Here is a 26,195-nt window from a genome sequence, read left to right as displayed (position 1 = left end):
TTTGTCTTCAGGGACGAAATTTTATCACTGTGGAAAATTGATACTGGCTTCAAAATCAATTTGCCTCCTTTATTGTATGAATATCTACTCGTAATCAATAATAAACTTTAAAATTAGAAGTTATTTCAGAGCCGAAATGTTAGTAAAGGTGTTCGGTAGCGTTGTAAGCATAGCAATTATGTTGGAAAAGTTGGGATTAATCGACATCATCAGTGGATGTTGTGGTTTTGGGGAGTTCCGACGAGGCTTCTTGATAAATTTCCTCACCTTCCTCTTCATCTTCAGCGTCCCCCTTGTTGGCATCCGGCACCCACAAGCCCGAGTCTATGCACCGCTTCATGTGATACTTGGCCTCCTCGGGATTCATCTTGGCGATTGTGTCCTGCAGCAGCTTCACGTCGCGCGATTCAAAGCACTTTTGCAGCTCCTGCAGAAATAAAAGCGCATCAAAACCAAGCTTCCAAGCAAGATTAGGAAGTGTTCTCTTACCTCTGGCAGAGAATTGATAACCTCCTCGGGATCCAATCCGCCGGGTCCGAGGCGCGCCAGTCGCTCCTCTTCCTCCGCTTCGGCAGCCGCAGCGGCAATCTTCTCAGCCGCCCGCTTGCGAATGCGCTGCTTGAAGGACTCCACCTCATCCTCAAACTGACTCTTGTACTCCACGTCGGCGACTTGGATGCGGGAAAAGAACATGCTCACGCAAGCGCGCGGATCCACGTCCAGTTGCTTCGACAGCTCCAAGATGTACTGCATGCAGATGCACTGATGCGCCACGTGGGCCATCAGCTCCTTCTTCTCCTCCATCTCCAGGTTGATGCACCAAATCACGAGGTAGTTGGCCGTATTCTCGCACACGAGTTCATGATGTTGAGCCAGAAATTGCTTCGAATCGTCAAACTTGCGCAACATTCCGAACTTCTTCAGCAACTTCTCGTTCTCCTTCACAAAGTCCTTCATTCTCTGCTCGCGCTCCTCTTCAGTCAACTCCTCATCCTTGGGACGTGCTGGCTTTGTGTTGATAACGGTCTTTGCGAAGCCCGGCTTGCTGATTGTGTCCACATTCCATGGCGTCTGTCGCTCCTTCTTCACCATCTCCTCCTCCTTCTCCTGCAGCTCCTTCTTCGCCTTCTCCAGCTTCTCTAGCTCCTTCTTCGCATCACTCGCTTCCGGCTCCTGCGACACCTTTGTCTGCAGCTCCTTCAGCTTCTGCTCCGTCTCCTTCTTCTTGGCCTCGAACTCTTCCTTCTCCTTCTGCGCCTCCTCCATGCGCTCAACGCGGGCTCTGTGTCGCCACCGGAACAGCGAGGGCGTATCGATGTTGGGATGAGTGTCATCCTCATCATCGGAAATCTGCCCAGAAATTCATCCACAAAGTCAAATCACTCCCTAACCTCCAATCCCACCCTCTCAATTTAGAATATCACCTAAATTCTCACCTCAATGTTCTTCCACTTGCTGTAGTCCACCATGGTGATGCTTTGCCTTCACACTCTCAGAATAATTTCACTGAATTTCCAGCACAAAGGGTGGATTTCCCCAGAAAATGTACTCAGACGGTTTTGTTTTTGCGAATCTTCTCGATGCGCTCTTCGAACTGCAATCGCCAACGCCTCCTGGCGGTATTTGATGCCCGAACGAGTGCTAGAAATGTCACGAATGCAGTCGGCTGTCACTTTCCGTCACAGCTGTGTGTGTTTTCCCTTTATTTTTCCGATACAAAACTATGAGGTAGAGAGATTTTCCCTGTGATTTAGCCCACTAGCAAAGCCAGAGAGCGTCTTTGTTGCATTACAATCATCCTCCTGTAGTGTCAGCTCGCCATTGCGACAGTCATACGCTTGAGAAAGTGTCGTCACGTGCCATATTTCACTCCCCAAAATTTCCGCACCTCTTGCGCATCTCACAAATGGCATCGCTTTTTGCTGCCAGTCACCGCTTGAAGGTTTCTTTCACAAGGTTCTTATCATTTTAGCTCATCACTCCCTTGCCTCCTGTCCACCTCCCCGGCTGCTGTGTCGCCTCCTTGACTCGCATCCAGTGCACATTCTGCCTCTGGTCATTCCGCAATGCGAATCCCCTTTGCCTAACCTTGAACTGTGCCCCATTTCGGGTAGTGTTGTTCACCCTTCCGCCGAATCTCTGCCAATTTGAGCCTTATCTGGAAACTTGTGTGTGTGTTTTTCCATGTGATTCCCGTCCGGGAGTGGCCACAAGTTGTCCCTGAATTGAGGTAAATAGTAAACAGACACTGATTCTGGTCGAAATTCAATGGATTTTCACGAGGGCAAGCGTCTCAGTCCCATTGAGTGAGTGTTTTCTTCCAACTTTTCTTTTTTTTTATCATGCATCGCACAATTTGACCCCTCACACTTTACCCCCCATTCATCACCGCCTCATCGCCCAGCAATGCAAGATGCGCCAAGCTTGGCAGAGCCAAAGATATTGACTGTCCTTTCTTCTCTCTTTCAGTGAACACTTGCCGCCGGTTTTCGTGGTGAAGGAAGTGTACGATGATGGCAATGCTCAGGAGAACTTTGAGTCTGAACTGGACAGAGCCCTGCTGGCCCGCTACAAGTACATCGTCATCGAGCCGCCGCGTCTGGGCGAGGAGACGGCCAGGTAAGTGTCTCTCGTCGTGGCCCACAAAACAAGTGGGACATTATTGATTTTATTATGCAATCACCAAAATGCGGACTTTTGTGTGCGAACGTCGTGTTTTTGCATCTTGTTTGCATTTATCTCATGTGATCAAGAGATTTCTCTTATCACACCCAGAGATTTATGGCTTTATTCTTGTACTTTAGTCAAATAGCGAAGATTATTCAATTAAACTTCCCCCTTTTTTCAGGTGGATCACAGTGGGGAATCTGCTGAGTAAGACCTCAATTGTGACCGGAGCACTGTCCATTGGCTCGGGTTTCGCACTGCCGGGTCGTTTCATCGTGAGTGCACCTCTGTGTGTCGTCTCGATCATCTTCACGAGTCTCTACACAGTTTCCTGGTACTACGATCCCTGTTGTCAATACCAGGTGAGATGAGCAATCACTTGCCCGTCAACAAATCTCTCACTTGTGCCTCCTGTTTGCAGGTGGAGAAGAATCGAAAGACACTGGAGAGGATCACGGACAAGGAAACCGCTCAGCCTGTCGTTCTCACGTATACGGAAAATTCACGACAGTGCTATCTTCAGTGCACAATCACTGTCCTGGCCACTGCCTTTTGCGCCTGGCGTTTCTACGTGTCCTTCAAGTGAGGAATGATCGCGGTGAGGAAGAATCTTTATCCATTACTGAGCAAACACTGTCCACGTGATTTTCTCTCTCCTCCGCATTCGATTTTTCTTAATGAGCTTTATATGGTGAAGAAAATTACGAGTGATCAGGAGAGATTTCTGGAGAGCAATAGTAATTTGTATGGTGGATTTGGATAAATGGCTGAAGTTTAATAGTCTCTGCATAGGAATCATAAATTATAAACTTTACTAGGCAAAAAAAAGAAAAGAAATGTGAGGAAGATAAAAGAAAGGAAAACACACAAATCTCAAAAAAAATGTGAGAATGATGCATTTAAGACGATGTGACGCGCGTGAAGGAAGTTTCGTGGCAAAGAGAGAGTGAATAATCTTTTTTGAAACTGTGACTCTATTCATTTGCTTTGGCATTCAAGATTAGATTTTTTTTCTCGTGTATTTAATCTAGGATTTTTCTTAGGACTTTCCACGTCTTTTTTTGTGTTAGTTTTTGTATTAGGAATTTTCTCAATGATGTCAAATTCATTTTTCTTTCTCGGCAATTCGTCCACATTTGTTACTGTCTCGAGGGCGAATTGATCCGTGCAAAAAAAGGATGTCAAATGGCTGAATAAAAGGCACAAAGTTAGGCATGTAAGGGGGAATAAAATATTAGTTGAAGACAAAGAGCGTAAAATTGTTGATTTTAGGAATTTAGAAATACATTTAGTAAAACGAAGTGAAATCCTGAGATATTTTTCCAAATAGACTTCCCAACAAGAACTGCGTGGTTTTCTTTTCTTCCCTCTCGTCCTTTTTTGTTCCCCATTCGAGGAGGCGCCAAAAGGAAAAACATTCCAGCATTTGTCATAATACCTTTTTTTTCGTTTAATGTTCATAATCGGGAACAACACTTCGATTCTCTCTTTCACTTTTTTTGCTTTTGTATATAGAATAAACTTGTATAAACAGTAAATAATTAGAAAATGAGAAAAAACACAAATTTACAATTACAGTTAGTGGAATAACATACGAGATTCTGCGTTAGAGTTTTTCACTCCGCTTCCTGATCGTCCAATTTCGGGCGCTGCAGGCGATGGGGCTGATTTATAGCGAAATGCGAAAAGTCCTTCATCACGTCGTTGTAAGTCTCATCACCGCCCAATCCCTGCTCCGACAGGCCAATCTCCTCGTTCAGCTTCGTCAGCCGGAGTCTGCAGAGACAGAGAAAGAGAGTCAAAAGACATTCCGCAGCCACTAATGGAAATTAGAGATCTTCATCTAAACAAATGCGCTAATTAATCGCTTCGAGAGCCCAACCACTTATTTCCTCCGAGGGGGAGATTTACAATCGAAAGTCTTCTTCGCTGCTAATGATTCTCTTCAATTTATCTCAATGGGAATATTACGTGCCCACTTGTCGATTTAATTCACACACAAGTGAACATTCCGCAGCATCGCGCGCCACACACAATTCAGCGCAATTTCCACAGCGCGTATCAATTGAATTAATGTAAACACATTGAGGAATTTCACGATCTTTCCTTGCTGAGGCAGAAGTTTGGTCAGAAATCCAGCAGTTGACATGAAATTGTCATTGTTAGTCATTTGATTTTGGCCTCAAGTCACGACTAGTCATTGGCTTTGTCATCGTTCATTTTAATTAATAATGAAGCTCTTTATTTGCTTTAAAAAAACAGATTTTCTGCCTCTCGAATGTTCGTCACAACTTGTGGACACATTAAACTTTCATGGGAATTTTTGCAATTCATTTCCTCTTCAGCATTTTCCCTCAATTTGAATCCCAAAAAATATTGCAATAATCGAAGGTGGAGTTAAAAATGAAGCAATTGTCTAGGAATTTTCAGGAAAATCAAAGCAATCCTAGTAACTTTTTTAGGAAGCTTTATTGTCTCATTGAAATAATACTGCACAATGGCTGGTCAAGACACCATTTTCCCCGTGAGAAGAACTTCTGCCCGTCTTGGTTAGTTATTATAATTGGCATTTAGAGAGAATTGTTCGCAATGTTTCGCTTCTTTTGCAGCTGCCAGAAAACGAATTTGTACAATTTGCTTGGAAACAATCACTGACGCTTTGCGTCTGCAATGCGAGCACGAATTTTGTCGGATTTGTATGCGCAAATATGTGAAATCTTGTATGTTAAGTCAATCAATTGCATTTATACGCTGTCCACTCTGTCGCACATACGCTTTTCGAAGCCCAAGATTTACAAGATATAATTTGCGACCGAGAGCGATGCACATTGATTTTTTGTAATCCGTTGAATTTAGCCTTAATAAAATCTCGAATATGAATATAACAATTTCAACTCTCTCTCTAAACTCTATACTCAGTGAGAAAACACGAACAATTTCATTATGCTCTCTGTTTTTGCCCATAAAACAGAACTGTTGTAGGGAAAAAAGTTACTCACAGCGTCACAATGTCGGCATTTGCATTGTCAACAGCAATGTCGATTGGCTGCTTTCCTTCAGCTGTCACAATATCATATTTGGCCCTATTCTTCAGCAGCAGATACGCCTGTGCCGTGCCACCCTTTTCCGTGGCCAGATGCAGAGGCGTGTATCCGTTGCGGTCTTTGGCATTAATATCGGCACCGTTGAGAAGGAGGAACTCGCAAGCCATCACTGAGCCCTGAAAGAGTGCAAAGAAACCGCTGTGATTATTCCCCGGCGAATGTCGTCCTGCGAAGTTAATCCTTACAGATAAAACAGCCTGATGAAGTGACGTCCTGTCGAGATCCTCGGCATTCGTCCAGTTCTTGTTGGCTCCCAAAGCCAAAGCTTGACTCATGACGGGCAAATTGTGATTGAGAGCTGCCTTGTAGAGAAGAACGTCTGGATTGAGTTTCTGAATGTCTTCATTGTCCTGAGGTTGTTCCTCGTCATTCACAGACTCATCGTCAGAGTCCAGACAGAAGGACGCCTGATTGAGGGGTTCACTGAGATTCTCCCCAAACACCACGTCCACCTTCACCGGTTGCTTCTCATCCCCATCGTCCTTGTCCTCATTGCAATCCTCCTCATCGTGCTCCTCCTGCCCGGATGAGGACTCACCGGAGGCAGTCTCCTCGGCGGCAGGAGTTGCTTTCAAACTCGTTGACTTCTGTCTGCGCCTCAGCTTCTTCACACTCCATCTGGCAGCCTGGAAAGCCTTTCCACGCCGATGATTTGTGCCGAAATTGCGTGCACTTTCGGCACAGAGAGCATCCGTGATGGACGTGAGAGAGGCCACGAAGCGCCTCTCCACGTATTTCGCCTTAATCCACGCCTCACGCACGGAAATGTCGCAATTCTCCGTGGCCCGTTCAACGGCAGCTCCATCGGCAGTGGCTTCGTAGATTCTATTCACCACGCCGTTGCCCAGCTCCGTCATCACCTTGATGATCTCCGGCTCCCAGGCGTCCAGCGTGAGAGAGCGCACCTTGCTGTAGTGCACGCCGAGGCTGCGATGGATGCCCGAGCAGGCGATGCAGAGCGTGATGCCCAGATTGATGGACGCCCACTTGGGCTGCGGATGTCCACAATCGCAGCACATGCTGTTGCCGGGAATCGTGAGGAAGTACTCCCAGTTCACCCTCTTCGAGTCCCCAGACGGCTTTGATGAGTCCGCAGATGTCAGCAGAGCCTTGGAATTGTTGTTCTGAATCGCCGTCCCAATGCCAGTCTGCAGTGCACAGATCCAGGCCTTCAGGGACTCCGCAGAGTCAGCCTGCAGCATGTGATTCTTCGCGGGTGAGATCACCTCGAAGCAGAAGCGTCTGTCGCACTCACTGGCCAGCCGAACGGTGCAAATGCTCAAATCCTCCTCCATCACCGTGGGACTCTCTTCCCCATTGCGCTTCCGATAGAGCAGCTGATTGCCGGAGATGTAGAACCAGCGCCTGTTCCACGTCTTGAAGCCCTTGGAGGTCCTCTTGAACAGATAACCCTCCGTGTGGCCCTGATCGAAGTTCGTCACTGACGCATGGCGATTCTGCATTGTCTTCTCCAGCGACACACATTCACTACGCATCGTGCAAATCTGAGCCAAGAGAAAGGATTTCATTGTTCACAAAAACGCCGTCGTGAGTTGGGTCTAATAAAAGCACACATTACTCACATCATCGGCCAACACTTTGAAGTACGGATCAAAATCCTCACACAAGTCAGAGCCCTGCAAACGGGAAATTGCTAATCAATATCGAGACAGTCAGAAGCATGTCACACACACCTTATCGCAGAAAAACGAAGAGAGAGAAGACGAGCTTTCACTCTTCCGGCCACTCTCACGCCGCCCAAAAAATACTCACACACCCCGTGAAATAGGAGTTGTAATTTCTCAAATTAATCATGCGACTTCTTGACACGCCAAACAAGTGCACGCAAAAAAAAGGTCAAGAAGACCTTTGTGAAATCGCTCACACACATCTCCAATCACTATCATTAAATCCCGCTCTTTTATGTTCTTCTCTCTTCTTGGTCAGTCTATCGAGGTATATAGAAATGGCCATTAAGAGAGAAATTTCCTGGACAATCTTTTGCTCTTGGCCAGTTAAAAAAAAACAATCAACTGTTGAGTTTCTCTATACGCTCTTGATATCTCCACTCAATTAATTTCACCAGCACGTGAACTGGTACTGTAGAACAACTGCTAAAGAACGGATTTCGCACACGCCATCCAACAATGTGTTATCTGGGCAGAAAATCAGTGCATAAAAATTCCTACAAATTACGAACCTGTGACAATGTTTGCCCATAAAACTTTATCTGCACTTGAGTGCTAAAGTTAGGACAAGTGATAAAATGTCAGATAATTCATGTAAAGCATTCTCAAAAGTGTAATATTTCAGCAATTCAGTGCCAAAATATGAATTTCATAAGCAAAATCTTGCATCACATCAAACTTATGTGACTGTAGAATGGATTGTGCGATTCCTCAACGCAATAATTGTATATTTATCGTTTCTTCACGCTCAAACGTACGAATATTTTGCTACAAAATTCCAATTCTACAAATGCATTTGCAAGGGAAAACAACTTTCCACCAAAGATTCTCTTGAGTATTTCCAACAGATAAACCCCCGAATGGCATGAGCAACAGTCATAAGAATTATCGACTAAACCTTTTCTGCCCTCAATTCACCCGGAGCAATGCGAGTCGTCCTCTTGGGTTTGGGTTGTTTATGGAAATGGCATGATTAAGAATTCATTTTAGAAATTTCCGGCGAGGCATTTCGTGGCCAACACTCTCACTTTTTCGCTTTGGATTCCCCAAGCGTGCCTCTTCGTCGTAAAACCAGCTACCTTTTCACGCCTCCGAGGGCGCGCTTCTGGAGGGATGGGAAAATCAATGGGCTCACCTGATGATAGTAAGTGCTGCACGCCTGCACGTAGCTGAGGAGTGTGGAGAGTATTTCGGGCTTCTTCTTCGCCTGCAGCATCGTGAGGATGTTGACGTAGTCCAGAGCGGTGTGCTGGAAGCAGGATCGCGTGGCTGAGAGGTAATTCTCCGTCTCCTGCACGTCTGTGGGCTTGTTCTTGTTCACCTGGGCGTTCTTCTGCAGTGCCCCGTCGAGATTCTCAGACACTTTGAGGAAGAGATTCTTGTAGTCCTTCACTTCCTTGATTTCACTGCGAAGAGAAGCAGAAAACGGGAGGAAATGAACCAGTAAATCCCGGAAGCACTCTTTTCTGGCACCACAAACTCACCTCTTGATGAAGGAGGTGAGATTCTTCAGGACCGTCCTGCTCGCCTGATCCAGCAGGATCGTGTGGAACTTGTTCATCTCCTGCAGGCAATGGATGACCTTCTCCAGGGCGCTGTGTGACGTCCGGTCGTCTTTGAAGTGCCTCTGCAAGTCCCAGAGCGAAGTGGCGAAGGCGGAGTTGTTCTTCACGTACTCCTTTCCCGAGTCCACGGCCGCCGTGCACATCTTCAGCACACGCTCGATCTTCTGCTCCAGGTGATCGATGTCACCCTCCTCCTCGTCCAGCACTGACCTACAAACACGGAAACTGTGCAGAGAAACGCCACCACTTGAGCCACTTGTTGGCCACTCACCGGAACGTCGGTGAGTCCTTCAGGGCCTCGTTGAAATCGATCTTGGACTTCATGGTGGACGTCGCAACACTCCAGAATTCCACAGCACTTTTCTCAGATCTCCTCAGTGATGATTAATTTGTTTGACTGTTTTCTCTCTCTCACTTTTCTTTTTCGCTGCTCTTGCTCTCCTCCATGCCCGACTGACTGCGCATTGCCTGTCGCTGCGATATGCCCACTCGTGACATACTCACCTAGAATATCACCAGATTTATCTACCAAAAGTGTGATAGCACTCAATATTTAGATTATTTGCTTGCTTTGGGGTTTGTCTGAGCATCTGAAGTGTTGTTTTGCACGTCTTGTAGCGATGAAAATGAGATAATTTGAAATGAAATAACTTGAAGAGGCACGTTCAGTCGGGTGCCCATAGACGGCAGCGCCAACTAGCGCCAAAATAATATTGTTTTGACCGATTTCAAAGCGTGCAGAATCCCGCCAATCCAAAGAACTCCGCATAATTGCCGAAAACCCTCAGAATAATTACATAAAACTCCTTATTATTATCACATTGACGTGCTGCTACAATATTACTACACAGCTGCAATTGCTTGAGTGCATTTGAACTCAAAACGTAGCAAACAAAACATCGTGATTCCAATTGGAGCGAAATTCACCACTTTCGCCGTTGACGGGTTTCTCCACCGCGCAACTCCACAACGTGCCAGTGTGACAGCAGCAGCGCATCGACGGGAGTTTTCCAGGTAAAAAGGCTCGTTTTTTGCAGACTTTCTCGCTAAATTCAGTGCGAAAAGTGGGTGGAAAAGTGTGTTGAAGCTGTTTCACGTGCAGTGAACTTGAATTGTAGGTGGGAAAGGTGGAAAATGGGAGTTTTTCGGCACGTTATGTAACACACCCTTGAAGAGTGTGCAAAGTGAAAATTGCGCTTTTCCTCCTTTCGCCCCAGTCCGAAGTGGCTCAAAGCCTGGGAAAGGTGTTAGAAAATGTGGGAAAAGTCCCTCTGGTGGCTTGCCTATCTCCCAGGGGCTCCTAGATTTTTGCATAGAATGACAGTTTCAGCCCGGAAATAGTGACGCAATGTTTGACTTTCGGGGAAATTATGTTTCTGATCGAACATCTGTTTTGTGTGCGCGACTTGCGGAGTTGACTTGAGGGGATTTGAGATTATCGTGTCAGTGGAATCGAGGGTGTTCTGTTGATAAGAGGAAGTCAAAGGCGTCACAACACTTGATCTTGATAGGGCAGAAATTGTATCAAATTATTCCGGACGAGCCCCCAATTGCACTCGCTTGGCATGTTTACAATGTCGCGGGGTCTCGGGGTCGCGCGGCAAAATTATCTCTGTCGCCAAAATACCATCAATTCCACGAGATGAGAAGGAGAAAATGAAAATTACAGCCACATTTTCTCTGGTATATTTCATTTCATAATAACCGCTTATTATTTCCCAAGCTCTGTTGAGCTTGTCTTGATAAGTTATCAAGCAAGTGTCGACAATAGGATGAAAATTTATGGCCTCTCCAGAGGATTTCGCTCAAGTCTTCGCGGGCTCGCATTCGACGATCGTACTTTTCCACCTGTTGAGAAAAGTATTTCCTTTATTTTGTCTGGAACTGTGAAGTGGCGATTTAGTGGGAAAGATCTTGTGTAGGTCAGACAACAATACAAATCACCACACTAGTAAACTATTCACAATTAAGATAATAATTTCTCTTATCACATGTCGTTTCATGCCGTCTCATTGAACAGTTCATGTAACATTTTCTCGATCATTTTCTCCAAAAGATTCAAGCCTGAAATCCGGTCTCAAGATCATCGGGCAAGTGGGAGGGAATTTCTACACTAAATAGACTAAATCTACATAGAAAGTGTGTGTGTTTGAAAGGAAAGTGCGCCAAATGGTCCTTGAAATGTTGCCAAAAGATCAGCGAGAGGGAAAAATAGCATGAAATTTCAGATCACAAAAAATCTCCAACATCATCGATTGATTTTAGACATATTTTTACAGTAAAATCATAATTCTGGACTTGAAGACAAAGGCAGAAACAGCTGGAAAAGTTCATAGATCAATTAATGGTCCATAATCAGTGAAAAGCGCTGTAAGATTTCTCGGGATTTCTTGGGATTTCGTAGAGCGAGTGGTTCTCTTATCTTACAATTAGCCTTTGTTCAGTCAATTTCTCATCAATTGAACTTTCAATTTCAAGTTGAAAATTGATAAACTCACCATTACATAAACATAACTCAAGCCGAGATTACATTTAATACAACATATTTCACAGGCAGTAAAAGTGTTTTTCAGCATTTATCGCTGGACTTTCGTGGCCACAAGAGGCGTGTGTTTTTTTCTTTCTTTAATCAAGAAAATGCAAGAAAAATGGTTAATATGGAATGAAACATGTTGTTCACCTTTTGGAGGCAAAGTCGATGCGGATCAGTGAATCGCCAATCCGAACGGCTTGTGGTGGTTTCCCGTTAAGAAGAAGAAGTGCACAATAAGAGAGGGTTTCTTTGATTCATTTTGTGTCTCAGGCGAGAGGTGAATTTTGTGACTTCCTCGTGGATTTCCATGAATGTGTGGCTGACTTGCTTATCACATGCCTTGGCCAGACTCGATAAGCAATTTATGCCGCAGCAAAATGGGTGTGTGGCAAAATCCATTGACGTTGTCCGGGCGCGCGATGTTTGGATGGATTTGTGTGTTGTATTGCGATGTGTGTATATTTCCAAGAGAGAGAAGCCCATTGCTCATGGCTTTTTGGCGCAAACTCTGAGTCAGTCGAGTTGAGGCAGTGAACGAGCTCAAACGCTCTCGCACATGTGGCGGATATAGGCTCTAAGTCCACCAACGCTAACCAATTCTTTTTTTTTTGACTTGAGAGACGAGCGCGCCGAGAGACCAAAAAGTATTTTTATTGCAACACAGAGTTTGTGTAGAATTGAATGAAAGTAGGACAGCATCAGTGACTTGTTTATACGGTGTTTCTTTTTAGAGGTGAATGCTAAGATAAAGTTTTTATGGGAGCGCAGGTTTCATTTTTTTCTCTTCTGCTGTTTCGTTTTTTGGAGAACCGAGAGCGAGAGTGAAAGAGTTGACCTCTCTCATGATGGAGAAATAAATTTTCCACAATATCTACTTGTGCGTGTGTGAAAATCAATTGTTATTAGCGCGTAATTTAGAGATGATAGGAATCCACAGTAAATCCATAAATCTCGAGGTGTTTTTCGTGAATATTTGGGCTTCAATGGAAAATTTTTGCCGTGCGAGTGTGGAAAAAAAAATGTGACGTTAGAAGGAATGCAAAAAGAAGTTGAAAGAAGAAATGAAATGTGTGAATGAGAGGAGAGAGAGAGTGTTAAGAATCCCAAAAGAGGTTGATGATTGTGAAATTCACAAGTGTGCTTTTGCCACAAATATATACAGACGAATTGTGTGTTTGTGTGTGGAGAAGGAGAATAAAAAATATATTCACATTTAATTATATAACATGCTCGACATGCCGTAAGCGAAAAAAGATCTCTTCACGTGAGATATTTTCTCTTCTTTTCTAGAAAATTGTCACTCAGAATTTCACTTCTTCAAATTTGCTGTGTTTTTGCGTAGTTCTTGAAGGAAAAATTTCAAACTTTTCTGTCACGACACAGTCTTTGCTATCTTATCTGAATAATTTCTCAGGGTTAATCAACTGGACTCACATTTTCCACAGTCTGAAGTGAATCACAGAGCGGGGAAATTGGAGGGAAGGCGGGGTGATCATTAAAGCGCCAATTGTACACTGGTTTATGAATGCACAGGCGATTCGGATTGTGTGGTGTTGTGACCTCCAAAGTAGCATTGCAAAATCCATGATAAATTTACCTTTAAAATCGCCATTGATCTCTCTAATGTTCCGTTTTTTTTCTTCTCATTGCAGCCCTCAGAAAAATGCATAGAGCACGGAGTGCACTGAATTGTATGCTGATCCCCAGCGGACAGCAATCTTTCGCATCATGGCTGAATTGCAGTGCCTCAAAATCGAGAGTAAGAAAATCCTCCACCTGTTTATGGTTCAGTGAAATCTGATCTTCTCACATTTTGTGCGCCTGATTTGCATTTGTCATAACATCCACGAAGGCGGTATTTTCCAGTTGTGGTTGATAATGTTATTAATGTGAATTGTAAATCGTCATTATCACACACTTGGATGACTTTTGTGTGCTTAAAGAAATGTACTGAATGTGGCACAAAAGACCAGTGGTGGTGGTAAGGACGATTCGCCCGCGTGATTGTCTAATTGGAAAAATATCATGACGTATATTTGAAATGTCTGCGAAATAGTCATGATCGATGTTAGGAAATCCATTTGCATGGGATTCAACTGGTTCCTTCCTGTTTGTGTATGAGAGTTTACCATATTGTCACTGTTTTTTTCTGTTGCTGCCAAATGTGAAGATATGTGTGTTGATCAGAGAAAAATTGTCCGTCAATGTTAAGTGGAAAATTCTAACTATTTACAGATTGCCAGCGAATTACTTCCTGCCTCATCGCTGAGACAGTACAATTCCGCTGCGGCGGAGCCCTTCCTCAATGGCTCCAGCTCAAACTACGTGGAGGACATGTACAATGCCTGGCTGCGAGACCCGGCGTCAGTGCACGCGGTGCGTATCAAGTGTGAACACGTCAATCTTATCGGGAAACTCGTGACATTGTCGAAAAAAAATGCGGCACAAGAGCTGTAAATTTATAAAGTCAACACGGGCAATTTTAAGACTGGTGTCTCGCGATAATTTCTTTGCCCATTGATGAATCTCAAATCTTATCTGGACATGGTTGTTTTACAGTCTTGGGATGCGTACTTCAGAAACAACTCATACACCGCGCCACCATCATTGGCGCCGGTTCCCAAGGGACATGTGGCTCTGTCTGAGATCCGTGGACTCCCAGCGGGCATTGGCTCTGCCATGTCGTCTGATGAGAAGGTGATTGACGATCATCTGGCCGTGCAGGCCATCATTCGGAGTTATCAGGTATGAAAGAATATTTATTTGCCACTGATAGACTTTTCTTTGATACTTTTTCTATGATTGTTTTGAGTCAAAATATAAAGGAAATATCCTCTATTTCTCCTGTAATTTCTCAAGTCAAGTTTGGGGGATTTTTAAGAGTGTAAATAAGGGGTAGAAAAATGGGGTGTACAAAAGATTTTTGCGATGACAGCTTTACTTTAACTGATTTCGCTTTTCCTTTAATGATCAAGCGAGCATCTTGAAGAAGAAGAAGTCTCAAACTAAAACAATTTTTAGCTCGCCTCCAAAACCAGTGAAGCTTAAAATTTGTACAATTTTTTATCGGGGACAGAGAACGTGTGTGGAATAAAATGAAACGTGAAGAAATTCACTGGGAGTTGGGCGAGAAGAAAGAGCGAAACAATAAGAAGAATGATATTGTAAAAAGAGATCTATTGCATGTGACCTTCAGTTTTTTACACTATTTTTCTCAATTGTGGCGCAAATATTGCGTTTTTTCCGTATAAATATTATTCTTCTAGTCCTAGATTGTGTATTTTATTGAGGGAAATTGGGATGAATGACAACTTTCACCTACAGACTATCAGTATAATTTTTCCATGTTCATTAATGTGTTTTTGATTTTTATTTTCTTGTATGTCTGAAGTTATAGTTTTTATTATTTTTTAAGTTGCTAAATTCTTGGAGATTTCTCAAAATATTCCCCTTAAGTTTGAGTTACTTTTGATCCCCTTTTTGATTGTTTTCATCAATGATTGCGAAAAGAAAGAATGAATTTACTTAAAATTTGTCATTTTCACTGAATAATAAAATTCATTCGCAAGGATTTTGTCTAAGTTTGTCCTTTACCTTTATATTATACTTTGACTCTTGTGAACAAACAGATCTTTATTCCTCTATTTTACAATTTACTGTTTTCTTTCCTATATATTCTTCCATATTTTCCCCATATGAAAATAATTATGATTTTCTAAAAATCTGTTGATAATCGCCAAAATAGTCACGTGGTCATTTGATGGCTGATTTGGATCCGCTCGGAATATTGAATTCTGAGCTTAAAGTTGGTCCGGATGGAGTGAAGCGACGTGCTAATGAGCAAGTGACGAGAAAATATATGAATTTTGGTAATTAGACTTCAATGTCAAAATTTATACCATTTTTTTTTCTCTACAAATAGTTTACTCTCTTTTATTATTTTTTTTAAATACTAATTTTTTTATTTAAGATCAAACAATCAAAAATCGATTGAAATTCGGAGAAAACACGCCTTGTAAATAAAAAAAAATTTAGATGAATTATTTTTAGGAGAAACAATGGAAAACAGACAAATCACTGCTTTTTTGAAAGGCTCTTTGGACAGAAATTTGTGTTAAATTGGGTTAATAAAATTGGCCCTTTTTTCGCTGGAAAATTGAGACAAAAATCAAGCATAAAGCGAAAGAGGAGACTTTATTGGACAAATCTAATGCTTCTTCACAAAATTAATAATGGGTCAAATTGTATTTGTTTCTGGGGTAAAAATAAGAAGAAAAAAAGCGGGTGGAAAGATTTTCCTTAATTAGTTTGTTGTAGTGATTAAAATTTCTGATGCACATTTTTTATTTTAACTTGAATTGAGATGTTTGTTGAGGAATTTTATAATCACTCTTTCATGGCTTCAATTTATTTATTTATTATTATTCTTGTTATGTTTGTTTGGAGAAACATTGCGTTGTAATTCCTATTTAAAAAGACCAGTTTTTGGGTGATTCTCTCTTATCCTTCTTACCAAAGTATGTTTGATATTCCTTATGAGCAAAGTTGTGTGGTGTTCTTTGACAGCTTCTTAATGTTTTTTTTCCTCTGTATATTTTCCATTTTCTTATTATTTTATTTTTACAATTATTGCTTAGTTCGTCAATTTTTATATGTGTTCATTTCCTTTCTTTTCTTTTACTCTCTTTTAATACCCTTTACGACACGAGACACTGAAAATGTGAAAGAAAGAAAGAAGAAAAAAAAACTGTGACAGACAACAGAAAACATTATACTGATTAAATTGTGGAAGGAAAAACTAAACTAAAAAAAGCATTTACCTACATACAAGAGTATAATTTATATAAAAACATAATATTAACATTTTGTAAATAAAATATTTTTGCACTTTTTGTTGAAACACATCTAATCGAGAGTGGGATGAAAAGGGAAATTGATTTTAAGTTCTATCAAAATATACCGGAGAATTCACTTTCTTTTCTTTTGACTCAAAAAAAAAATACATTTTTATATAAAAAAGACACATTTTTTTTCTATGCTTATAATTTTACTCTATCATATTTTTCTTTACTCTATTCTTTAATTATTTTTTATTATATGTGATTTTTTTTTTAAATTTATAGAGAAGAAAATTACATAATATTTTCTTCGCTAGAATAATCTTATTTTTCATCCACATTTAATTATTGTTATTATTATTGTTGTTGTTACTTATTATTACGGATGGGAATCCCTTAAAATCCGTGACGAAATTTAGATTCGAGGTCATCATATAGCTCAAACCGATCCTCTTGGTATTAACAACATTAATCTTGAAGAAAAAAAATCAACGAAGTTAATTTACGCGAATTTTAATTTCGGTAAGTAGACATTTTCCTGCACACTCCCACCAAAAAGCAAAAATAAAAAGATTAAGACAAAAGTTTTATTTTCTGAAAAAAAATTTCAAAACTCCAAAAAAAAAAAGAAAAGAAATCATTTCCGAGTGATAAAAACACATGTTGTTGTATAAAAATATTAAAGAATTTGATTTCTTCATTTGTAAATAGATAATCTACTTACATATAAATGTGTGTGTAGAAAGGAGAGTTGTTTGGAAAAGGGAGATAAAACGATATTTTCTTTTGGTTTTATTCACTGTTTCTTAGTTTGAAAGTATATATTTTTAGAATTCCTCCCACACTGTGTAGATTGCTTTTGTTATTAAACGAATCCACGAACACAAATTAATTGGCGTAACTTCTGGTTTGTTGTAATGGAAAAAAAGAATGCTAAAAAAAAAACAGAAAACTTTGGCTAAAAATATATTTTTCAAAAAGTATTTTTCACACTGGTTCAGGTTAGTTGGTTCCTTTTCTTATTCTCTCTCTCTAAAGCATGGTGTTTTAATGCTCTCTCTTTTCTCACTTGTTTCACTCAATGCTCTCTCTTCACCAAATCCTCAAGCATGAATAACTGATTGGAAGTTTGATTGCAAATATCTACATGTAGTTCATTTATATTTTAGAAATTGACTTCACTCTGTCACTTAACACTCTATAATACTAACAATTCATCCTCTGGAAAGTGGTGTTAAAAGCGCAAACATTGGATTATACATATTATGATAAGAAGTTAAAATATAGTGCTAAAACTCATAAATATACTTAACAAAATATATTAAATTTGATAAAAAGTAATCTAATCATTTTTTTTCGCTCCGAATTTCAATAATAAAAGTTTAGATATATTTTCTTTTTTTTATTATTAAATAACTTTTGTAAGAGTAGTAAATTTAATGCACACAATCTTATTGATCAATTGGCTAATGGCATTATATGAAATTGACTAAAATCAATATTTCTCATGTCCCGATAATGGAAAAATAGGTGAACACGATATGGAGAGGGTGTTTAAACTCCCAAGCACCACTTTTATTGGCGGAAAGGAGAAATATCTGTCATTGAGGTAAGACGTTTGACTTTACATTCTCCAAGCAATTGCGTCTATAAATAGGACAAACTATTGATTTTACGCTTCGTCCAACTACAATAATTCCATTTAATATGATTATTTTAATTTTAATCTGGATTTCTTTTTAATATTCCGGACGAGGCGCTTATCATTGTGACCATGACATTTGGCGCAATTATATGTAATTGATGCAAATTAGATTATTTGCGCTTCGGATTTCTCATGTGATAATTGAATGAAATTGTCCGACGACTGAAACATTTTTACGTGACTTTGCTCTGCAAACTCTCTAATTTGCCTTTTTTCCTCTCGCAGAGAGATTCTCGATCGTCTGGAGCATGTTTACTGCAACAAGATTGGCGTGGAATTCATGTTCATCAACTCACTGGAACAGTGCAACTGGATTCGACAGAAGTTTGAGACGCCGGAAATAATGAAGTTCACCAATGATGAGAAGCGTCTGATTTTGGCACGATTGAGTCGTGCGGCTGGCTTTGAGAACTTCTTGGCGAAGAAATTCTCGTCGGAGAAGAGATTTGGTCTCGAGGGTGCCGAAATAATGATTCCAGCCATGAAGCAGGTGATTGATGTGTCAACACGACTTGGTGTTGAATCAATTATCATGGGAATGCCACATCGTGGACGTCTCAATGTGCTGGCCAATGTCTGTCGCAAGCCACTGCATCAGATTCTGACACAATTTGCCGGTCTCGAGGCTGCTGATGATGTAAGTTTGTCGAAGATCAGTTAAATTACAGAGCAGGATTATTAATTCCATAGACTTTCCGGGAAAATGTGGATTTATTAGTGCTGAAAATAACTCTATTTCTACATAAAATCTCGTGATGTTTGCTGTGGAATTTGACTGATATTCATTCTCTCTTCGAACAGGGATCAGGTGACGTGAAGTATCACTTGGGCACGTACATTGAGCGTCTGAATCGTGTGACGAACAAGAACATTCGCTTGGCTGTTGTTGCCAATCCGTCTCATCTGGAGTGTGTGAATCCTGTTGTGCAGGGCAAGACGCGAGCTGAGCAGTTCTACCGTGGCGATGGCGAGGGCAAGAAGGTGATGTCGATCCTCGTGCACGGCGATGCTGCATTCTGTGGTCAGGGTGTTGTCTTTGAGACGTTCCACTTGGCCGATTTGCCCGATTACACAACTCACGGCACTATTCATATCGTGGTGAATAATCAGATTGGCTTCACAACGGATCCGCGTCGATCACGTTCGTCGCCGTACTGCACAGATGTGGCGCGTGTGGTGAATGCGCCCATCTTCCACGTGAACGCCGATGACCCTGAGGCCGTGATGCACGTGTGCAATGTGGCGGCGGAGTGGCGTGCGACATACCACAAGGATGTGGTGATTGATCTGGTGTGCTATCGTCGCAATGGACACAATGAGATTGACGAGCCGATGTTCACGCAGCCGCTCATGTACCAGAAGATCAGGCAGCTGAAGCCCATCCTGGAGATCTACTCCGACAGGCTGGTGACAGAAGGTGTGGTGTCGAATGACGAAGTGAAGGCCGTCAAGGATAAATATGAGAAGATTTGTGAGGAGGCATTCGAGCTGGCCAAGACGGAGACACACATCAAGTACAAGGATTGGCTGGATTCACCGTGGTCGGGCTTCTTCGAGGGCAAGGACCCGCTGAAGGTGTGCCCCACGGGCGTTCACGAGGAGACACTCGTGCACATTGGGAACCGCTTCTCCCAGCCGCCGCCCAATGCGGCCGAATTCACCATTCACAAGGGTCTCATGCGTATTTTGGCGGCTCGCAAGGAGATGGTGGACAAGCGCACCGTCGACTGGGCTCTGGGCGAGGCCATGGCCTTCGGCTCGCTGCTGAAGGAGGGAATTCACGTGCGTCTGTCGGGACAGGATGTGGAGCGTGGCACATTCTCCCATCGTCACCATGTGCTGCATCACCAGCGCGTGGATAAGGCCACCTACAGGCCCCTGTGCCACCTGTACCCCGACCAGGGACCCTACACCGTCTGCAACAGCTCCCTGTCTGAGTTCGCGGTGCTGGGCTTCGAGCACGGCTACTCGATGACCAATCCCAATGCCCTGGTGATGTGGGAGGGCCAGTTTGGTGATTTCATGAACACCGCCCAGTGCATCATTGACCAGTTCATCTCGTGCGGCCAGGCGAAGTGGGTGCGACAGAGTGGACTGGTGATGCTCCTGCCGCACGGCATGGAAGGCATGGGTCCGGAGCACTCGTCGGCGCGTCTTGAGCGCTTCTTGCAGCTCTCCTCTGACGATCCCGACTACTTCCCACCCGAGTCTGAGGAGTTTGCCATTCGGCAGCTGCACGACATCAACTGGATTGTGGCCAATTGCTCAACGCCGGCCAATTACTTCCACATCATGCGTCGGCAAATTCACATGCCCTTCCGCAAGCCACTGATCCTCATGACGCCCAAGTCGCTGCTGAGACATCCGGAGTGCAAGAGCTCCTTTGACATGATGACCGGCAACACGGAGTTCCTGCGTCTCATCCCGGAAGACGGTGATGCCGCCAATAATGCCTCTGGCGTGAAGAAGGTCATCTTCTGCAGTGGACGCGTCTACTATGACTTGCTGAAGGCGCGACGTGATAAGAAACTTGAATCTGATATTGCTATTGCTCGTGTTGAGCAGGTGAGTTTTAAGGCATTTTTCATTCATGAAACCACTGATGGCTAATTGTTGACTCTTATTGTGTGTGGCGCAGATTTCTCCGTTCCCGTATGATCTGGTGAAGAAGGAGGCGGAAAAGTACAGCAACGCTGAGCTGGTTTGGACTCAGGAGGAGGCGAAGAATCAGGGAGCCTGGTGCTATGTTCAGCCGCGATTCCACACGGCTCTCAATGCAGCACGTGAAGTCAGGTAATTACTTGGAAATCCCCTAGGGTTTTCTCTTCACATTTTCTTTGTCTCGTGGCAAAGAAATTGTAATCTTCTCACATTTTATGCGTAAGTCTTATATTTCCCCTTTATTTTCTTTGGTTTTTTTCTGACTACTCAATTTCCCTCTTATTTTTTTTTCTGTGTCCAAATTGAGCAAAAGCATGCATTTTAGAGTCTGAAAGAGTTTTTTCTCCTATGAATTCTGTTTGGCGCAAAATATTGGTTGAAAATACCCTCTGAAAATTTGGCGTGAGGGTGTCAAAATTTTACGTTTCGATATACACAAGATTTTGATGCTCGTTTGGATTGTCCTCACTCTTTTTTCTGGGCTTTTTACTTTAACAACATTTCAAGTTAGCTTCTCCCCCCTTATGCTGGAAACTAAGGCAGGATTCCCTAAGAAAGTCTTCGACAATTGAAAACTTAAACCTATAAATACATTGAAGTAGAGAGTAGAAGATTGGAAAATGTTCAGAAGCTCCGCCCACTTAAATGCTCCGCCTATTTGCATGTGTTTTCTCACTAATAACTCCAAATTTCTCTAGGTATTTCTTGCAAACAAGGGGAGAGGTTAACTAAAAATGCAGTTAAAGTTGATTCTAGCCTTATTTCGGATTTATTTTATTTTGAAAAGTATCAAATGTAAAAAAAAAAATCTTGTTTGATCCTCAGTTATTAATACAATGATCGTCTAATAATTGTTGGTTTTCTAGGTGTTTTAACTTGTGGACAATTTATTGCACAATTATCAGTAAATCTTTTCCTTTAAAGTAGTAGCGTCACAATTACAAAGTATATATATATTATTACAGCTCTTTATTATTATCCTCGTTGATTTTCTCAGAGGTCAAAATCATATTTTGAATCATTCTTCATCCCTTTTATCACATATTTCACATTTCATTTTATCTCCTAATTTCTTTCTCTCTATTTTAATTGATTTTTTTTGTCGAGAAAAGAAAAGAAAAACCCCTTTTTTTATCAGAAATAAGCAATTCTTAACTGGTTTTCTTAGTAATTTGATTGGGCTTTATTGAATGAATGGTATTGAATAGGGTTTAATTGTTTATCATATGAAGAAACCACACACAAAAAGACTAATTTGTAAAATTGCAGTAGTCATGAGGTAGGAAACCGAGAGATTACTCCAGATGCTGCTGCGTCCAGTGCTTCCGCTTCATCATCGTCTGCTACTACTGACCAATCAAATGATGGTACATGGTTGGGTCGTATTTTTGGGCCGCAGAGCCCGAAAAAGCATGCGAATATTAATACCGACTTTTCACCAACGCATAGTGATTTTAATAGGCCGTCTGACGGATATGCGGCCAAAGTGAAAAAATCATATAAAACGACGACGAGAACGATTAGGTGAGGGGGACGGGAAATGATTGTCCTTTTATTATGCATTTTTTTTCTTATAATTTATGTAAGAATACATATAGAGGCTGAAAAAAACACATTAATGGTTAATTGTGAAAAGGATGAATTAAGTTTTTTAAGAAATGGAAGTCTTTGTTTTATCTTTTTATTTTTAAAAAATATGTCAATATTAATTTTTGGACTATATTTTATTATTTTTTAACAAGTTGCAGGACTAGATTTGCAAAGATTTTGAATATACTTTGGATAAAAGTAATTTGAATGTCACTGGAAAGGTGATTTTGATAACAAAATAATATTAATAATAATCAATGATCTGTGATTGTTTTTAACACAGAATGTGAGACACTATATAAAATTGGCATGTCTCAGAAGAAGAACACTGATGTACTGAAGAAAAGCTTAACTATATCTAAAAAAAAATCACACATTTTCTCTACAATTCACTCTACTTTCTTTATTACTAAATTTGTTGTAGATATGAAAGATAAGCCGAAACCACAAGCAAGAATATCACAAAATAACTCTAGAAATTTGGATGTACCAATTCTACACAATGATGCCTCTTTGAAAATTACAAAAAAAAATTTGAAAAGATACAAAAATTGCTTAAAATTTTGCCATGATTTTTCTGTAATTTGTCATTCATAGATTCTTTTTTGTTCATGAACAAATCACTCATTGATATTCCTTTTCTTTGATTTAAACTCATTAAGGATTGGTACATCACTTATTTTGCGCCCTTTGCAATCTCACCGAAATTTTCTTTGCAGAGCTTCTTGTATGAGTTTAGATATGATTTTCTCAAGTCAATACAAAAATATGAATTAATTTCCACTCTTCATTCTAATTTCTGTGATGGATTTATTGGGGGGTTTTCAGAATGTTGGCTAATTTTTTACAGTGATTTTACGCAAAATTCATTGCTTGACATCTGAAAACACTCAATAATTCCATCACAACTATTCTTATTTGCTAGTTACAACGCGCAGTTCTCATTTAATTGGCCAGTAGCAAACTAACAATCCTCCAGCTGAGCATTTTCATAGCTTTTCATGCAGAAATTATACATTTTTCAGTCCATACTTCATTATATAAAATACCATTTCATTTATATTTATGTTGGCTTTTCGTCTCTAAAACACTCTTCCTTTTGCCGATTAGAGAGAAATGTTCTCAAGATAACACTGTGTTTATTATTTTAGAGTCTTTGTTATGTGCATGTTGATAACTCAAAAAATAACGTGTTTATGGATCCTTGTCCAAATTTCAGCGATATGTTTTTTTTTTCTCTATTACCGCCTAAATATAAATTGAGAGTTATATAAGTTGGAAAAGAAGAGACGACAGTTTGATAATGTGGCGTTTTTATGGTGTACAAAAATAACATTGTTTTCTTTCTTGCCCGATTTCCTATCGGAATTTAGCTACTGCGGTCGTCCAACTGCTGCTTCAACGGCCACTGGATCGAAGGCACAGCACAACAAGGAGTTGGCTCACTTCCTGGAGGACGCGATGGCGCTTTAAGTGGCGAGAGAAAGGAGAAATTTGATGTCTTAAGGAAAATTATTAATTTATTTCAATTGAATACCAGATATAAATCAAACCTGATAGATAAAATGAAGAAGAGAGAAACACTGTATTTTGTCATATAACACAGATGATGATGATGAGGAATTTTAAAAGTAATTTATTTTATTATCATGTATTGAGAAATATTTTCTTTCTGTTTATCTTAAAAAAAAACAATCAACAATGAAAGAAGAAATCTTGATATGAAGAAAATATGTAGAAATCGCTGCTGATGAGAACAAACTATCGAATTACGAATATTTAGGATGTGTGATGTCTTTAGTTTTGTTCGATGTGTAATTTTCTTTAGATTGATGCAAACATAAAAAAAAGAGATAAAATTATGATATGAACTAAGAAAAAAAAAGAAATGTAGGAAAAAATGTTATGAATTCGTAGATTTATTTTCTTTTTGCCTTTTGATGTGGCCAGAATTCTATACAAGGATGAGGAAAGGAAAAGAAGAAATCTTTTTGACTATATATTTATTCAAGTGATACAGGTGAGAGAGAGGGCGGTTGGGGGTGGAAATTCACTGAGAGAGGGCAAGAGAACCATTGCAGAGAGTGTTTTGTTGAATGGGTGCTAGAGAGACAGTGGAATTTTTCAGGTGGACTGAATGGAATCCGCATGGAATACAAAGAGGAAGAAGAAAGAAAAAATGTCAGTATTGAAGAAACTTTCGCATCTGTTAACCAAAAAAAAAAGAAGAAGAGATAAAAGGAAATGAAAGATGATTATAAATGATTGCTTTTAAGACACTTTATAAACTAACAAGTAGAAGTTATAGAGGACAAACTACCACTCAGAGGAATGTTACTACAAAGTGCTTAAAAGCGTGATATTACCACAAATGATTCTTTAATGTTTGTAGAGAAAACAAAAATTGCACCTTCTTCACCTCTTTAATGATAACTGAGATAATATATATAAAAGTAAAGAAAAATAACTTATGAAATGATGTTACTGATGTGCATGATTTCTCTCGTGACGCGCACCAATTTGTGAACCCCTTTTAAATGTATTTTTGGGAATCTTGACGTTGAAAAAAAAAGAATGTTCTACACTTGACTCAATCGGATTTATTAGTGTTATTATTTTAGGAGGAAGATTCATCATTTATTTATTTCTAATTGATATTTCAATTTAAGACGCAAAATAAAGAACATCAACATCAAAAACTTTACACTTGTGTTTTTCTTTGGATCGCCACGTGCGTTTTTTTTTGCTGTGATGCAATTGCTCTTGATCTTGGATCTCTGCACACATAGTGTGTGTCCCAATGAGACAATTAATTAATTGCGCGCGACAGAGAAAGTCTCGATGGCAAGTGCTAAAATTGCAAGACTGGAAATTGTCCATCCACTTTCCTCCTCACTGCAATCTGCTATTGTGGCTCTATTGAGCTATAAAAGAGTCCGCCGAGTGCAGAGTGACGCGCATTGAGCGTGAAAATGCGACTTAGTTTGGTGATCCTCGTGCTCGTGTCCACGGCGGATGGCTTCTTCATCCACTTCCTGAAGAAGGCCATCAAGTGCCGGCGACTGCCCAGTGTGGACAAGAGGATTGAGGCGGTACTGGGCGAGTGCAAAGAGGAGGTGAGTTATGAGTTCGCGCGCGAAAATCTGCAGCTCTTCAGCGTCCAGCCACAGCTCGACCTTGCCGCGCAATCGATTCAACGCTTGGACACCCTCAGACGATCAAAGCGAGACGCCGAGGAGTTTCAACATCCCAACACAGTGACTCCCGTGGAGCGGCGCCTGGCCGGATGTCTCCTCCGGTGCTTCTACAAGCGCAACAAGGCGCTCAACTACTTCGGCTATCCCACTCTGTACGGCCTCGTGCAGATCTACACGGACGGCGTCGATGATCACGAGTACTTCATGGCGGTCCTGCGCGCCGCCGAGCAGTGCATCACTGGCGTGGCCCACAAGTACGCCAACAGCGTCCCGAGCAACGCCGGTGAGAGCGTCTCTCGATCATGTGCGCAATATTTTCTCACTCTGCCCGATATTCCAGTTGATCGTGAAAGTTGCGATGTCGCCTTCGACGTATTCGACTGCCTGCACGACAAGATTACAGAGTACTGCAGCGATCATCAGCTCCCTGCCAATGATTTTCTCTAATCTCCAAAGCTGACCAACTGCTCTTCAACCCAAGACGTCAAGCATGCCGTGGATTTGGCGGAAAATGTTCGATTTTCCTAGGGAAAATGAAAGATTAGGTAAGAGATCTCAAACATCCAGTATTACATTTCGCTGTAATGTTTCTGATACATTGTTGCTAAAATATATTAATTCTGACAATAAAAAGTATAATTCAAACA

General features: G+C 41.1%; 5 protein-coding genes across 13 annotated transcripts in view; 3 read left to right on the top strand and 2 right to left on the bottom strand.

Moving 5' to 3' along the window:
* The window catches only part of LOC132261153 (arf-GAP with coiled-coil, ANK repeat and PH domain-containing protein 2), a 292,140-nt gene extending 282,504 nt beyond the window's left edge, over window positions 1-9,636 (bottom strand). For 4 of the 5 annotated variants that reach the window (XR_009468408.1, XR_009468410.1, XR_009468409.1 and 1 more), the window contains exons 1-7: window positions 9,296-9,636; window positions 8,944-9,234; window positions 8,595-8,865; window positions 7,355-7,408; window positions 5,957-7,276; window positions 5,667-5,887; window positions 4,162-4,443 (exon numbers count right to left, since the gene is read on the bottom strand). Coding sequence is in view for 1 of the 5 variants with exons in the window: in XM_059759756.1 (XP_059615739.1) it covers window positions 4,284-4,443; window positions 5,667-5,887; window positions 5,957-7,276; window positions 7,355-7,408; window positions 8,595-8,865; window positions 8,944-9,234; window positions 9,296-9,348 (2,370 nt within the window). In the remaining 4 variants the exon portion in view is untranslated. Of the gene's footprint in view, window positions 1-4,133; window positions 4,444-5,666; window positions 5,888-5,956; window positions 7,277-7,354; window positions 7,409-8,594; window positions 8,866-8,943; window positions 9,235-9,295 lie in introns of those variants that run through there. The other variant, XM_059759756.1, reaches the window with a different exon arrangement.
* Window positions 50-1,596, bottom strand: LOC132261162 (hsp90 co-chaperone Cdc37). Its single transcript, XM_059759778.1, has 3 exons — window positions 1,437-1,596; window positions 490-1,350; window positions 50-427 (listed from the first exon to the last, which is right to left on the bottom strand). Exons 1-3 carry the CDS (start codon window positions 1,467-1,469, stop codon window positions 197-199), a joined length of 1,125 nt encoding a protein of 374 aa, XP_059615761.1. The 5' UTR covers window positions 1,470-1,596; the 3' UTR covers window positions 50-196.
* Window positions 1,675-3,524, top strand: LOC132261163 (transmembrane protein 11 homolog, mitochondrial). The gene is made up of 5 exons (XM_059759779.1): window positions 1,675-1,728; window positions 1,973-2,306; window positions 2,470-2,619; window positions 2,849-3,029; window positions 3,089-3,524. Exons 2-5 carry the CDS (start codon window positions 2,269-2,271, stop codon window positions 3,251-3,253), a joined length of 534 nt encoding a protein of 177 aa, XP_059615762.1. The 5' UTR covers window positions 1,675-1,728; window positions 1,973-2,268; the 3' UTR covers window positions 3,254-3,524.
* A 294-nt stretch (window positions 9,637-9,930) lies between the features above and the next one.
* On the top strand, window positions 9,931-25,055 carry LOC132261150 (2-oxoglutarate dehydrogenase complex component E1). 5 transcript variants are annotated; one of them, XM_059759737.1, is made up of 11 exons: window positions 9,931-10,038; window positions 13,210-13,316; window positions 13,793-13,933; window positions 14,117-14,302; window positions 15,303-15,426; window positions 17,926-18,004; window positions 18,326-18,737; window positions 18,902-20,665; window positions 20,739-20,893; window positions 22,031-22,285; window positions 23,725-25,055. In XM_059759737.1, the coding sequence occupies exons 2-11, from the start codon at window positions 13,221-13,223 to the stop codon at window positions 23,822-23,824; spliced, it is 3,312 nt and encodes a 1,103-aa protein (XP_059615720.1). In that variant the 5' UTR covers window positions 9,931-10,038; window positions 13,210-13,220; the 3' UTR covers window positions 23,825-25,055. The 5 variants fall into 5 exon arrangements, with proteins under 5 accessions (XP_059615720.1, XP_059615719.1, XP_059615718.1 ...); XM_059759736.1 differs by lacking the exon at window positions 9,931-10,038 and adding an exon at window positions 12,099-12,290; XM_059759735.1 differs by lacking the exons at window positions 9,931-10,038; window positions 15,303-15,426 and adding an exon at window positions 16,815-16,917.
* Window positions 25,056-25,323: 268 nt separating this feature from the next.
* Window positions 25,324-26,092, top strand: LOC132260701 (general odorant-binding protein 70). The gene is made up of 2 exons (XM_059759006.1): window positions 25,324-25,822; window positions 25,889-26,092. The coding sequence occupies exons 1-2, from the start codon at window positions 25,324-25,326 to the stop codon at window positions 25,993-25,995; spliced, it is 606 nt and encodes a 201-aa protein (XP_059614989.1). The 3' UTR covers window positions 25,996-26,092.
* The last annotated feature ends 103 nt before the right edge of the window (window positions 26,093-26,195 follow it).

The sequence above is a fragment of the Phlebotomus argentipes genome, unplaced genomic scaffold (genome assembly GCF_947086385.1).
Source record: "Phlebotomus argentipes unplaced genomic scaffold, Phlebotomus argentipes genome assembly scaffold_18, whole genome shotgun sequence".
NCBI classification, from domain to species: Eukaryota; Metazoa; Arthropoda; class Insecta; order Diptera; family Psychodidae; genus Phlebotomus; species Phlebotomus argentipes.
Note: the sequence above shows the minus strand (reverse complement) of the source record. Positions and strands in the feature narration are given on the sequence as shown.